Raw genomic sequence first — 16,194 nt, forward strand, 5'->3', positions numbered from 1 at the left:
GATGCTGCACACAAGAAATTAAAATGCACAAATACAAAATGCAGAGGTCAGACAGCGAACTGCATAGGTTCAAATTGATCAACATTATAACCAATGATTTGTGATAACTAGATAATTGTGTCTGCAGTCCCAGCCAGAAAACTAAAGTTCACAAGATTTCCTTGGGGGGGAAGGGGGAAAAGTTATTTTAGACTCAGATACACAGAGGAGCAAACACCTACAGAGAGATCAAAATCCCATCCCTTTTATTACTGCACAATAATTCAAAAGCTCAGTTTCACTTACAAAATTGCATCTTCATTAAAATGTTAATTTATAATCAGAAGAAAGTGAAAATAGTGAAAATATATGCTATTACACTGGCAATAGCTGTAATTTGTTACAGTTTTGACTGTGGAATTTACCGCCTAATCTCTCCATTAAAGCCCAACTGTAAGAAACAGATTATTTCCCTCCCGCCCCCCAAAATTGAAATAGTAATGGTTTTGCCTTGCAAGCAGGCAATTAGGACTTATGTGCTGCAGCTTGGCAAGGAAGCCTTTCTTGTGGACAGCCTTTCAGCCTGTTCTTGTCTTTAAGATGTTCTCATTTAAATTCAGATGTAGGCTCCACAAGTATTGTAGTATTGTGGGGTTTTGTTTTGGGGGCTTTTTTTTTGAAGTCTTAGTTGCATCAGAAGGAAGTGACAGAAAGAGATCTCTTTCATACCACATTCATTAGGGTTTTTGTTGTTGGTTTGCAATTCTTTCCTCTTCCCCAGATTGCTGAGACACAAGTCTACTGATCCAGTTAGAAGTTTTCTTGTTGGACTTTTTGTGGATCAGAACCTAAGAATCAATAGTTTAAAGCAAAAAACTAAGCCCTTTTATATTTTTTGTAGGATCGGTTTCCTTCCCGTTTTAGGCACAAGTAAGTACTTTCCTTTACAAAACACTGTAAATATCTGCATCTTTCTTCCTGCATGGATTAGTAAAGCATACCAAGACAGCATCATGCCTTGGTGTCAGAAAGTATGACAATTAAACATGTTCCAATTTCTGAAAACAGCAACTTGATGTTAAATTCTGACAATTTTAGCAGCCTCACTTCATAGTCTAAGAATATATATTCTCATGCAGAAAAGCAGGTTGGTTTTTGTTTAGATATTATACCTTAACTATATTGGCTACCTATGCAAATAGAAAAAAAGCAAGCAAACAATATGCAAGTCATTTAACACTTTCTCTAAAGCAGTGCTCACCAGCCAGTAGATTGAGCTCTACTGGTAAATCTTGGAGCACATGACAGGTGATCCTGACTGATTTGGTCAGGAGGCTGTCAAGTGCCAGCACTTCATTTGTCCTTCCCCTCCCCCACTGCCACGCTGCTCCTACCCTCTGCCTTGGAGCGGACACCTGAGCCTCCAACTTACTGTACAGTAAGGCAGAAGAGGAGAGTGCTAATATCAGGGTGTCCCCTTTCCTCCTGCTCCTGTACCCTATCTCCATGGAGCGAGCAGGATGGGGCCTTGGACAAAGGAGCGGGATAGGGGAAAGGAAGGGAAGGAGGCAGGGCAAGGGTATTTGGGTGTGAAGTAGATCCTGAGTTGACTTAACTCAGAAAGTGATTTTGTGCTTAAAAAGGTTAGAGATCAATGCTCTACTGTCTCTTCCTCAATTGCTAACACTTGCCTTCCACAATACAACCTCATTTTTAACTTCTAACCATTTCCTTCCACCATACAGCCTATATATCTCTCCATCCTCAGCACTGAGAGATTATGAACTGGTCTACACAGTCACATCTCAGGGGTTCACCTAAACTTCAGAGGTAGTTAAACTGACAATCACTGGTGCAGACACTGCTAGGTCAGACACAGATTTCTTGTCAACTTAGCTACCACCTTTCGAGGGGGTGGATTTACAATGATGGAAAACCTAATTCTGTCTACACTACACAGTGCCACAGCTGTGCCCCTTTAGCACTTGTATTATACAAGATTTGAAATCTGAATCTTGTTTAAAAAGATAAAATAGAAATTTTATCTGCAGTGGATTGTTCTACGAACTGATGTAGAGGATAGAAGCAGAATGCATTTCTACCACTTAGATATGAATACTCAGCAAACTGGACACTTCATATCTGTATTTACTGATGGGTAAATTATTTGCCTTTCATATATTTTCAACCATGCAAGATATTAGATAACTGCAAAAATAGTTAATATAGTATTAGTATTAACTGCACCCACTAAACTTGGCATTGCTGCAGGACATGCACTTTTTTGTTACCCACCTTTCAAATAAAATAAGCATGACTGCTTTGTGTGTGTTTCATACTTGTCTAGCCCCAGTGAAGCACTACATTTGTATCCAAATGAGTTGAGGTTCTTAGTAACACATTTGTATCATACTCCACCTATCTTTACTCTCCTGAGACTCTCATGTCCCAATGCACACTGCAAAACTCACTGTTTTCTACATAATTCAATCCATTTCAAATGCAGTTACTTCAAGAGGATTACACATACAAACACAAAGGTGTTAAGATCCAATTATGATATACATACACAGTAGGATGATACAACTGATATGCCCTTTTCCTTCTATTCCTAAAGCTAACATTCCTAGTTAAACTCCTGCCATCTTGACTACCTTCGCTTTGGCCTCCTTGTCACCTCTAATGGTCACCACCCCCCACTCCACTCAAAACTGCTAAGTTTATCTTCCTTGCTTGATCCTGAGCTACTTTCAAGTCTCAATACTGGCTTCTCATCCTCTACAATGTTAAGTTTAAACACCCTGTAACCCACTTTCAGGGCTCATCTCCTACTTTATCTGTAGATACCTCTCTTCATTTTGCTCTAATCTCCTCTGTTCCAGTTATACCAACCTTGATGCCTCATTGAGTTGCTTCTCATACAAACATCTGAATTTTCTTCCACAGCCCCTCTATGCATGGAACAAAGTTCCAGTGGCACTCAAATCCCTTATGGGGTCCCATTTCTACTATGAAACATGAAACTAACAGGCTGGTAACAGAAAGATTGCAAGGTACCTAGCACAGCCTATTTCAGCAATAAGCAACCTAGGCTAGTGTGTGGGGCACATGAGCAATGAGTAATTGCCCTCCATCTCAGTGGACTGCAAGCCTATCTCCTGGGATAGGCAAGCGCAGTTACCAAAACTGCTCTATCTAGAATTTGCAGGGTTTGCCAACTGAACCATAGCAGCACTTTGGATGTAGAGGAAGTGCATGGGTTTCACAATTTGTGTTACGTGCAATCAGCACATACCTCACTCCATGCGCCCTTATTTTAGGTGCGTGTCACTTCAGTAATACCAGCAGAAACAAAACTATGAGGCTGGAAATCAGCAGAATCTGGCAACCCTGTATATGGGCAACAGTAACTAAAATGTCTTGCAGGCCTCATATAGAACTCCAATGGGCCACATGCATCCTGTAGACTACAGGTTGCCCACCCCGGGCTCCACAGTTTTAGAAATGTATTAAACTGTGGCCAGGCACTCTGGGATCACTTGACTTGTAGAATACACTCAATACTTTCTCTATTTCCACTTTTTAGATTAAGTTCTGCCTTTTGTTTGAGAGTTGTACTGAAAACAAATAGAATTTAAAAAGTATGCCATACCACAAAATGATGCACTATAACTGAAATGCCACCATCTGTGACTGCACCATCTTCCTCTCAGTTATTACCAGGAGATACCATATATTCTGACAAAAAAAAGTCTCTATTCTAAGAAAAAAGATCCACTCCCATTCCAGGGTACTTTTTGTTGGTCAGAACACAAGGAACAAATATTAACCACAAGTCTAGCAATCCACCCTTATTTTCCCATGGGCATCGTATGACCAAAAAATCCAGAATAAGTAAACGTTCCAAGACTAGTTGTTTCCAATATCAGGGACCAGCAGATACTGCAACTGTTTTATTTAACTCCCAAATACATAATGTGTATTTAGAAGCCTGGTTCCTGATTAGCAAGTACAAACTTAACCAATTGTGGGAAGTGAGGCTTGTGTGAGTTGACTACACACATAAGAGATATGATAGCCCCATAAAATTAAAAGTATAATTAGGGAATTCTTATTTCTGAAGTTGAAGCACAAACTATTGTTCGTTTCTTTCATGGTCAGCGCCAATTCAAAAATATCCACAGCTTTGTACCTACCACAGTTAAGTAGTACTTTCTTTTTTAAAAAGCAGTTATGATTTTGCCATAATCTTTGAAAAGGCATGAAAATTGAAGCAAATTTTAGATGACTTCTTTAAAGATGTCAAAATGAAATAGCTTTGTTAAAAAACAACATCAAATACATAAATACTGTACAACAGTTTATGGAAGCCAACAGCAGTTTCCACTGAAACACTTTATACCAAACCGCACTGCTACAAGCTACAAAACAACCGTTATAGTCCTGAGAAAAGAAAGGAAGTGCTATGAACATTGAGCGTTTACAACACTGGAAGTCAGCTAAACCTCATCTTGGTTTTAGCCACAACAGGAGGATCCTTTCTGCAGCACAACTGTTAGCATATAGGGTAGAGAAGTCATATACTATTTGATTTATTTCCTGATCACATTTAATGGAGCCCAGACTTTCACCCACTATCCCTAAACAGAGTGTTTCTACAAGTCTATTATAACTTCCTGAACATAACAGAGGAACAGGTGCAAAGGAAAAAGTTAGATACATGAAGGGTTCATGCTCTAATCTTCGCAATTTAATTTTCTAAACCCTGAAGATGTCAATTTAATTTTAGTTGCTGCGACTACATTTTAAACAGAGCCAAGTTTTCACTTTGCAGTGAACACTTACCAATTGGCAGTCATATTCTGCTTCTACTGAACTCTGTTGTAAGCATCATATATTGTACCATGAAATGCAAAATGACTCAGCACTAGATGACACAATGTAGTTGCTCTGTAGAGTGTCAGCAAAAGGTCTAACAAACAAAAAACAACATATCAATCTGGCCATGAAAGCCAAATATTACACTCCACGGTGCACACAAAGTCAAAATACAGCACACATCTGTAGCCACTCCAACTCTATTAAAGGGCATGTGACCAAGCAAACAGGCTCTCTTCATTTCTGCCTCAGTACAGCTTTTTGAAGCAAATAGTATGGATCATTTTAAGCTGCTTGGAGAGGGAATTCTGTTCCTGGGTTTGGAAATCAAAAAGAGTTTGAATTCTAGAAGATTTTTTTAAAACCTAGTTCTCTTATCCAAGAGTGACATTATGTCATTTGCTAATTAGTGGTGCATTTTTTTGCTAAGAGACATTTGCACAGTTTACACACTAGGTATGCATATATCCAAATACTTCATCTGTTTTAAACCATGAGAAATTTTGGGGAAGGAAACAAAGTGATTGCTAAATTCAGAAGATGGGATGAAAGATAAACATTTAATTTGAGGTCTACAGGGAACATGGATACAAGAGAATACAGAAACATGTAATAGGCTTACTGATAGCAAAACTGAGATTGAAAACATTTTTCCTAACAGTGTAACTGGCTAGGGAAAACAAGCAAAAAGCAAATTAAGCAACCTCTTTCCTTACCAAGAGGATATATACCGTATAATACTATCTCTTAACTGAAGTTCAAGGGAAAGCCAGACTCTTGGTTAGGGTTCTTGGCTTGCTCTAAAACAGCTGATAAAACTTCTAGAACAACTTGGGGAGTTTAGCTTATTTTTAAAGCACAACCAATTCACATTAAATATCCTAAGATTTTGTGGTCCACTTCCAAAATTTACAGTAACCAGTTCCTAAATGGCACCTGACAGCAAGCTAGAACACAGTAACTGGCCTGGCTGGAGCATACTGCTGAAAACAGAAGGTTCAAGAATCACATCTTAAAAAAATACCCATCTGAACCAGAGATTCCATATTCTGTACACATGTGATATCCTGCATTAGTGTCTGAATAATTCCTATATTATAAACTATTCTAACCAACAGTGCTTTTTTAGCCACTGAAGAAATACAGGAAGAGTGAGAAAGCTACCATGCTCATGACTGCCCACTGACTAAAGAATGTCTGAAGTGCAGTCTAAATAGAACAGTTTAATCCCCACCAGAGTGACTACTACTTTCTGGATTGACAGACGGATTGAGCGTAGGGAAGGAGAAGGTCAAAGTAGCAGGACTGTGATTTAGTTACACCTGCATGCTTCCCAGATCTGACAGGCCAAATACCTTCACTTCTGTGGACGTAGTATCTGACTGGCAACCCTTCAGAATTATGAGATCCCATCTGGCAGAAGGTAAACTGCCTACAAAAAGGCACTGGTTTTGCAGATCATCTGTACCAATTTGGAATATCACTATCTTGTCAATTAATCTGTTTTGCATATTAGCAGAAAGAGGTATTTCTATTTCAACACTATACAGTTTCATTTTCCTTCTTTCATGTCAGTGCTATGGAACTGAGGACTCAATTCCTGTTGCTAAAATTTTGGACTTCAATTCATGTTGCCTGTCGAGGGTGTCTGCTCAGCCTTAGGGATAAGAATACTGAAATGATCAACAAGTTCCTATGCTCTAGTGTACATTCAGTACTGTACCGCTTTTGAACCTAGCTCTGGAGGACCACCAAAGTGTTAAGAGCTGTTTAATTGGAAGCGTTCCTACAGTTCACAACACACTAGACTGGTATGGCCTTACGTTAAGTCCCCAGGTTGCCAAAATCCCCAAAGGCCAAGAACCCCAGAGGACAACTGAAATAGTTTACAGTCAATCTATGGTGACAAATGCTTCTTACGTTGTGCACATTTTGATTTGAGCTAAGCTGAAATGACTGCAGTTTTCTATTAAACATTCTCCTCCTTGGCCAAAACATGTCAAGCTAGAAGTGTGTTATCTCCTAGACATGTGTGCTCAAGCTCCCTGCCCATTAAATCCATTTTTATATATATATTTTCGTGAACAATCAAGTGTTTCCAATTAAGAGTCTTCCCTGACCTATCCCCAGTTTCAACTCTGATATCTATGAAGAGTCAATTAGAGTCTACAGAAGCAGTGATTTTCCCTTAAGGGACAATCCAGTAGTTTGATTTGGCATCGCTCATTATACAGGCCCCAAACCTTGAAATCCTTATACAAAAAATTGGAATTAAATTTTAAAAGCACATAAATGTACAGCTGTGATACAAACTGAAGTGTAGCACAATCTTCACTAACCAACATCACAAATTTGTCAGAAAGCAATGCTAAACATCAGCTTTTAGTTTAATTTCACTTCCCACATTCAAGAAATTACTTGAAAACTTCAAATTGCTATGAAGAGATTTTTAGTTGAGGCACCATCCAAAAGTAAAATAACTTAACAGAATAATACTGAATAAACCCTCGAGTGGTCATGAAAAGGGGGAAATCAAAACAGTGTTAATGAAGCCATAGTGCATGGATGCATTAAAGTACAAAATCATCAACAAACATTTATGCAAAGTGGTTTAATTAGTTCCCATTTTGGTTTCAAAATATTAGAAGCAAATAGCTGCAAAAGTTTCAGCCACTTGAATTTAGTTGCAACTGACTAACTTAACAGATTCAGTTAAGTTCCACATTTTTCTACTTTCTTCAAGGTTTGCACATCAAAAATAAATACTTATTCCACTGCCCTGAGTGCTCTCTGAAAATAGTTTAATACAAAAAAATACACTTTTTACAACTCACTTGTACCAGTACCAGCTGAATAAACATTAACCCTTCCCCTCAACACCCTCTTGCCATTGCTTTCCTCTACAAAAGCCAGAGACAACAGATAACCTCTGGGGCAGGGCTACTCAACTTTGGAAGCCCTGGGGGCCACAATGATACTTACAGCACATACCCACTGCCGCAACTTAAGTGTGGTTGCATATACGTGCAAATATATGCAAACAGCTTCTTTCACATTGACGGGCATGAATGCAAAACACTTCCCACAATGTCCCAGTGCTCCTGTCACTTCCTCCCTGGGGGCTAGAAACACGCACACCCTACACACATCTGTTCCAGCGAGCCCATTCTCTTGCGTCTTTCAATGCTCACCCCTCCTGGGAGATGCCTCGCTGTTGCGGAGCATGTTCCCAGTGGAGGCCATGTTCAAAGGATCCCACCTGCAGGCCACATGTTGAGCCCCACGTAAGCCCAAACCGCACCACAGGTCACAAACAAATGGGGAACGGGCCACATGTTGAGTAGCCCTGTTCTAGGGCATGCTCAAGCTATTCTGGGCCAAGTGAGGAGTAAAATTCTAAAGTCACAGTGCCCACAAAGACAACCTCTTGCTGGCATCCCTTCCACCCTCTGCCCCCATCTCCCATTTCTTGTATTTGGGGATTCCAGTTCAAGTGTCTCTGCTGATCTCAACTTTGACAGTAGGGCACAAGCAAGGAGGAGATCTCTCACATAAACAAGCCTCAATATAGTCAGAGTTTACAATTTAAAACCAACCACATAAAATTCATCCAGAAACCAATGGGTGGCCAATGCAGACCACTGGTATAACATACCATTCATGAGATACTTAGGTTTAGACAACTTCAATAATGAAGTTTGTGCAGAATTTGGCAAACTACTAATTAACTGAAGTAATAAAGGCATAGATGACAGGTATAACATATGAATCCAAAACACTCCAACTCATGGTCGTCTGTAGACAAAAAAAAAAGCCACTTCTGCTGTTAGCAATAAGGATGTTAAGTATCGGGTAATTGACTAATCAAATAGTCAATACATTTTGCATCGACTATTCGATTAGCTGATAGGGCACCTCTGCCTTTGAAGTGTAGCAACATCCCTAACCCTAAAGCTGTTGCTACACTTCAAAGGCAAAAGCACTGCTTGGAGCCCGGGGTCAGCTGGGGACTCCCCCGCTGACACTGCTAGAGGCATAAAGGGGTGGGGAAGCAACTAGTCGACTATCCTGTTGACTATCTGATAAACATTTGCTTATCGGATAGTCGACTAGTCCTTCACATCCCTAGTTAGTGATAACTGACTGTGTAACAGCAGTTAGGAATCTAACCAGTCACCCAGAGTTCAAACAGATGTACGCACTCAAAGGAGCAAGTTTCCTCAGCACATTTTCTGGTTTCTTCCCAGGCCAATCACACACCACCATCTCTCTTATCAGACAGAGGCTAGCCTGCCATCCTCTTCTCCAAACTCAAGAAGCCAGCAGATAAGGCAGAAACTGAATCATCAGAGGGTCAGATGAGATGTAAACTGTCAGCATGCCAAAAACAATGTGTTTTCTTAATAAAGAAAACACTACAAAACCAAGTATGCAAATTAAATGAGGAATGTGACAAGATGGGACCTACAGAACCTGGGACAGCACTCTCAGGGAGGAGAGAACTGCTCAGTACTACACTTTGAAAAACCGGCAATGAAAAATAAATGGAGGCTCTCAACTGTATCACACAGCTAAAACAGCAAACATATATGCACACAACGTTTAGTAATAGGACATGTGCTCATACTTGTGTCCTTCAAGACACAAGCTTTTAAACAAAGTGCTTCTAAAACCTTGAGTGTCTCAGATCATGACAATGCTCAGGATACCAAGAGCTATTGCGGTCCATCTCTAAACAGAGGTGACATGGATGTCAAAGCCAGTGAAAAAAGACTCCTGGGAAACCCTTTCATTGATAGCCAAGGAGAAAATATCATTATAAAATGCTATGCCATCGATACAGGGACTTGCCAAAAGAACACTCCTCTCCCTCAGACCTCTGAAAACACTCAGGTTCCTTTAATTTAAAAATAGATCCATATGCACAAATGAGAGCTTCACCCTATCTTCAAATTTCTAGTATGATATGACAAGGAAGTGAGAGAATTTTAGGACAATCACTTTTTTTCCTTATCTCTTCCTCTTATGCTAGAGTTGGTTGGGGTTTTTTTTAATTTCATTAAGTGCTGACACAACCTCCAGAAAGACAATCAAATTAACAGAGCAGAGGTCACGACTCCAGCAATTAAAGTTTGTAAAATTAAGTCTTTCTATATTAAGTACTTAGTGGTTTAAAACTAAATAAGCTATTCTGAAGTCTTTACAGATTTATACAAAAAAAGAAACTTATTGGGGATTTTTCTGTCACATGGAACTGTAGGTACAGCTCATACATAAAACTGAAAACCCATTCAAAACATAATCAGAGGGGTAGCCGTGTTAGTCTGAATCTGCATAAACAACAAGAAGTCCTATGGCACCTTACAGACTAACAGATTTATTGGAGCATAAGCTTTTATGGGCAAAGACCCACTTCATCACATGCTTCTAACGAAGTGGATTTTTGCCCATGAAAGCTTATGCTCCAATAAATCTATTAGTCTATAAGGAGCCACGGGACTTCTTGTTGTTTATTTAGAACATAATGTTACTCTTTATACCAATGTGATTCTAGTCAAAGCTAAGACACAGTGGCTACGTCTCCATTGGCCCCCTATTACAGAATAGGGATGCAAATGTAGAACTTTGGAAGAGGCAAATGCGCGGGGGATTTAAATATCCCCCACGGCATTTGCATTTTCATGGCCGCCGCTTTTTTCCGGCTTGGAGATAAGCCGGAGAAAAGCGTCCAGACTGGCGCGATCCTCCAGAATAAAGCCCTATTCCAGAGGATCTCTTATTCCTACTTGCAAGTAGCTGACCAATTCCAGATTTCACCAATTCAGCTAGACTGTGATTAAAATATTTGTAGTAACTTCATTACCTAGGCTGCGAGTTTTCCTCATACATCCTCTCCTTCCCTTCCTTAAAGAGGCTGATAGTCTGTTTGGTCTTCTTCATCAGGTTTTCCATGAAGACCCTGAAATACTCATTTTCTCCTAGGGTCTCCATCTTCCCCTCATAGCGTGACAGGATGGTTCGTAGGTGCTGATACGTATCAGGTAGCAGATCTAGAATATAGGGTGGGCTGTTCTTTAGTGCCAGTTTTGGATTCTGACATAAACGTACCACCTGCAATAAACAAACGATGGAAAAAGTCACCATTTTAAGCTTTTAAGATTATTTAAAAATTACAAGCAACTGTTGTTTAAGTAGATGATCAGCGACATTGCTTGAAATGCAAACGATGATATGCTGAAATTTAAGTAATTTCACATTATACTGCATCTGCCCAGACATACTAGCCCGTGAACATATTTCCATTAATTATAAAAGTCACAATCTACAGGTTAATATGTTTTCATGAGTACGGATACCCAGATTCCAGGAGATTACATCGCACACAAAATTAATCTTAAAATACGTGAAGCAATAATATTTCAATAGGTAGTGTCTGACTAAGCTGCTATCTTGCCAAACGTTTTCACGAAAAAGATATGATCCAGACTAAGACCTTGTCTACACTGGGAAATGTATTGTAGCTATAATGATGTAACTCCCCGCATGGGCACTCTTGCTCTAGAGTAAATGCGTCTTTTTCCAGCTTAGTATTTATGTGACAAACTTAATTCCAGTAAATTTCCCTATGTACAATAGTCTTATAATGGAGAATTATAGTGGCGTCCACTTAAATGAAAAACTTGACTCTGAATTTGTAGATTTACAATGAATGACTAGCATAAAAGCAACTATAAAGCTATCAACAGGGAATACAAAGAAAGATTTTTTTATGCAGAAAGAAGACAGCCCCAAATCTCATTTGAAATACTCTAACTTTAGTAGTAAACAGTTTACTAGCAGGAACACGGCTTTGGGTACCCAGATACGCATCTCCACTGACTTCAATAAGCTGCATGCAAATCTAAGAACAAAATTTGATCCTCTACAGTTATTTCTCTCCTGTGTGTGCATCTGCTCACAAAAGCACTTGCTACTCTAGTTTTACTCATCAGTGATTAAATAAAAGTTAGACACTGGTAACTTATTTTCTAGCAAGTTACCTGGCATGCCTTGCAGATTAATTTTCTTTTACTGCCTCAAGATCTATCCTTTCTAATTTGTATTACAGCAGAGAGATGGCCTACACATTCCTAGTTAGTATCAATTTGAGTCGATTATTCCACAAGTACACTGTGCAAAACAAATAATGATGATCATTAAGGACATATTTTTTGTCATTTTATACGTATCTATTTTTGCTTCTACATCACAGGTTAGGCACCATAACTGATTAGAAAAATCTCATTCCACCAGCAAAGAGAATGCTCATGACAACACTGTGTATGACCAGCCCAGAAAGCTCTCTAAATGTTGGTGGTCTACAAGACAGAGCTTGTGAAAATAAGTTTAATCAATAGGTAAAACAGTATTAAAAAAGATCTCACACACCTCACAGAGAAAGGCCTCTCTTGTATCCAGAACAACCAAGATTCTCTATCAGCCAGTCAAGGGAGAGAGAAAGCTGGCTACAGAATAGCATAATGCAACTTTCGAAGTTATTAGGGCTCTCTGAGCTCTGACAAAGTGCTGAAATACTAGCTTAGCATGACAATGCCATTCCAGTACTTTAATTCTAAAGCCATTAAAAAAAAAAAAAAAAAAACAGGCAATTAGGAATAACTAACAGCTCTGGTCTTTGGCATTTACTTCAAACACAAAATAAGGCTGGTGCAATAATTTCCTAAAGCTTTCTTCTGTAGCGTAAAAACACTGTTTTGACTTCTTAATATCAAAAGGCATGACTGAGATCTAAATTGGCACCAGTGTTGTGCAAAAGGATATTGCAAAGCAGATCTCATAAAAATGCTGCAGAAGATCACTTCCTTCAGAAGGCTTTAGTAAGGTAGATAAGAAAGCCCTACGAACAACTTAGTACTACTGTTCCGTGCATCACCTACACAAAAGCTGGTAAAAAGCTACTCTACGCTATCAGGTGAAAGTCTGAAAAAATTAACTGGTTCTCTATATTTATTACATATTTAAATGCTTATTCCAATATCTTGTCTCACAAACTGTGACTGCATAGTAAATATTTCAACCAAATAACTTTTAGTCTGAAATGGAGCTCTAGCAGATCACTCAGCCTTTTAGAATAGATGCAAAAAACAGTGTGAAGAGGTCACACGTCTTCCAATATTCCATGGCTTATACTAATTCTGCTGATAAGTCTTCACTGAGAGATTCAGTTTCCATCAAGGGAATGACTGACTGCACCAAGTTTAAGACAGGTGAATATTTTTCTCATAATAGGAAAGAATACTACTCTGGAGGAGCACTGAATATACTGGTGGGAAATCATTTAGCCCAATAAACTTCCTCTCTATTCTGAACTGACAAATACTAGGAGATCTGAACAAGAAGAGGAGTTTATCACAAGATTGGTGCTTTTTTAGGGCTTGATTGCAGTGTAAAATGGATCTCACCAAGTACCAAGCTATGACACAATTGTCTTCCGAGACCACAGTTTCACTTTTCACCATGGAAGGATCCTAACCATGCTCCCAAAGCAAACTACACATAGGTAGCACCATTATTGCTCCCATAGATCTAGACTGTTATTTAATCAATAGGGTATAAAGTTATTCTTGGAGTGTTATAGGGAAACCACGTGAAGGAAGCAGACAAGTCAAAAATACAGAACAGTCATTTCTTTGGGTCAGCTGTAATAGGAAATTACACAGATAGTTATCACTTGAAACTATCCAGCTACATAGGAAGCAGACCTACTCTACTGTATGTCAGAACTATACTGACTAACTTGATATTGACATCAATATCAAACATGTTTTCTCAGAAAAGCAACAGATTCTGCAGACAGGTCATATTCTCACAACCTCTGTAAACTTTGAATTAAAGTACCTTGTGTGAATATCCAAAGTAAACAGTTTACAGACAAAAAAAGAAAAAACCCTGAAACTTTGGTTTTATTACCTGATGAATTTTAAATACGTATTATTATTATTTAATTATTATTCACCATACAGACACGTATTTCAACAGCTGAACTATTTCCCATATGAGGTTTTAAAAGCAGGCAATATCAGCCCTCAAGTAGAAAGTTACTTGCTTACAAGTGGCCCATCATTTAGCTAAAATAAAATATGAGTTTGTTTATTTCTCTAGCTGTGCACCTGCAAAAAGGGACATTCACGGCTCTGGGAAACCAGCAGTGTATCAGCAAGTTACCATGCATGCCATTCATTCTCTTGCCATGATTAACTGCTACCAAACAAAATTTACAGTGAGTGCAGAAAGGCAGCAAATTCTTTACTGTGAGCGCACCTCATGTAAGGTGAGGTAATTTCTGGTTTTTTTTTTTTAAAAACAGCAAGCAAATGGTCTGGTAGCACTTTATAGACTAACAAAACATGTAGATGGTATCATGAGCTTTCGTGGGCACAGCCCACTTCTTCAGATGACCGGAGTTATGATTAGAGGATAAGGAAACTCGAAATAGTTGCAGTCTTAAAGGGACCTTGTCAACTGAATTTCAGCCTCACCATAAAACTATTTTAAAAAAACATCTTTTTCCAACAGAAATGTTTCTATATTTTTAAAAATTATAATGAAAACAGTTGTTTGTGAACAAATACATTCTGTTTCCAAGATGACAGAACTGAAAAAAGTAAAAAGAGAGCATAAATAACTACAAAAGTGTAATGGATTTATAAATTTTCCTCTAGCCTTATAATGGTAAAACTATAGTGTCCCTTTTACATTTCTTATTTTTTAAATGTTTTTCTCTTCCTTATTGCTATATTAAAGATTCACACAAATAGGGGAACTATGACTAGAATGAGGAAACAGTGAAACTATGAAGTGCTGTCAAAAGCATTAAGTTTAAAAAAAAAATTCTTCTCTATTCTTTTTACTTTGACTTGTAACAAAGATTAAGTTAAAAAGCATTCTGAAAAGTGTGATATTTATGTAGATGTTAACAACATAGGTGCAGAAATTTGTCTGCAAGTTATGATTTGACAGTATCCCTTAAAAGAAGAAAAAAAACCTAGGAGTCACAGATCTCTATTGATATCTCAATTCCTATTTTCCTTCCAGTGCTGTTTTTCTAAACAGAACTATGAGGAAAACTGTTTTCTTTCATTTAAAAAAACAAAGCTATTCCCTGCCACCCCCCAAGTCAAGAACCTAATTTTTCCTTGAGAAACCAGCAACTCAGTACTTATCAACTTCCCATCTTCTGCTGAAACCACACCTGAGGGTCTGACTTGCAACAAAATTTCCAGACGTTATTTTAAAAATGTGATGAATTATATTCACATTGAGGTTAGAGGAGTATTTGCTATTTTCGCTCATCAGCCACCAGTTTCCTCTACATCCTGTAATGTGCAATGTACTATTCTGTCCCATCCAGTTACAAAACCCTTCTTAAGTATTTTAGAATTTTTCACAGCCAGTTCCTCAAATGCCCAAGCACTGCATTAGATTGTCTTCAATGCAGCTGGGAGCAAGCCTTCCAGACTTGGGTAGGAAAATAGCTGTGTGGACATCTGCAGAGTCTTCGGCTAGACACCTTATCGTAAGCCCACCCTAGCCTACACTGCTGCTATTACTGCAACATCCACACAGCTATTTTTACTGAGCCAGCATGAGCCCTGATAGCATGAGCCTTGGGTGGGAGGCTCTGAGCTACGCTGTCGACATACCTTGAATATTAGTAATAGTCTACTGCCATAGATTATGTTCTGAAGATAAGTTATCAACTGCATTAACCAAAATATATAAAGTAACTCTTCTGTCAAGGCACAGTTCTAACAAGTTATTTTACTACATTAACAATATTTCTGATATCAGGCAATGCTTTAATTAACAGTGAAAAGATGAGGAAATTGGATCAATTAGAAATTGGATCAGTTCCTCAGTCTTTATCCTAGTTAAAATATATAGGATGACCACAGGCAGTACAAAGAAGTGACTGAGATGCACTTTGAAGGTTCACAAGACAAGCAACAGCAGAGCCTCAAAGGCATGATTCAACTTCCAGGCCCTAGATAAGAAATCAAATTGCTGAATTTAGGTCAAGCTCATAAGCAGCCATTAACATCTATCAGAATACATAAAGAAGTGAAATTTCAAGGTGGCTGGTAATATGCAAATATGCAATGTAACAGATTATATATGCCAGAACTGTTTATAATATAGCAGCATGTTTAGTCTTGCATACTTGAACAGGCAAACTGTGGTTATAAAGTTAAAAACCATGCTAATCAATCATACTCTAGTCCTTGTCTTACAGAACAAAGGCAGAACGCTTGCCTAAAGAACTTTAAAGGTTTCCTG

The 16,194-nt window shown here is 38.6% G+C and overlaps 1 protein-coding gene across 2 annotated transcripts in view; it reads right to left on the reverse strand.

Moving 5' to 3' along the window:
* CBL (Cbl proto-oncogene) overlaps positions 1-16,194 on the reverse strand; it is a 57,975-nt gene that overhangs the window by 34,913 nt on the left and 6,868 nt on the right. For both annotated transcript variants that reach the window (XM_075909358.1, XM_075909359.1), the window contains exon 2: positions 10,721-10,968. In XM_075909358.1, the coding sequence (XP_075765473.1) occupies positions 10,721-10,968 (248 nt within the window). The remainder of the gene's footprint in view (positions 1-10,720; positions 10,969-16,194) is intronic.

The sequence above is a fragment of the Pelodiscus sinensis genome, chromosome 26 (assembly GCF_049634645.1).
Source record: "Pelodiscus sinensis isolate JC-2024 chromosome 26, ASM4963464v1, whole genome shotgun sequence".
Taxonomy (NCBI): domain Eukaryota; kingdom Metazoa; phylum Chordata; order Testudines; family Trionychidae; genus Pelodiscus; species Pelodiscus sinensis.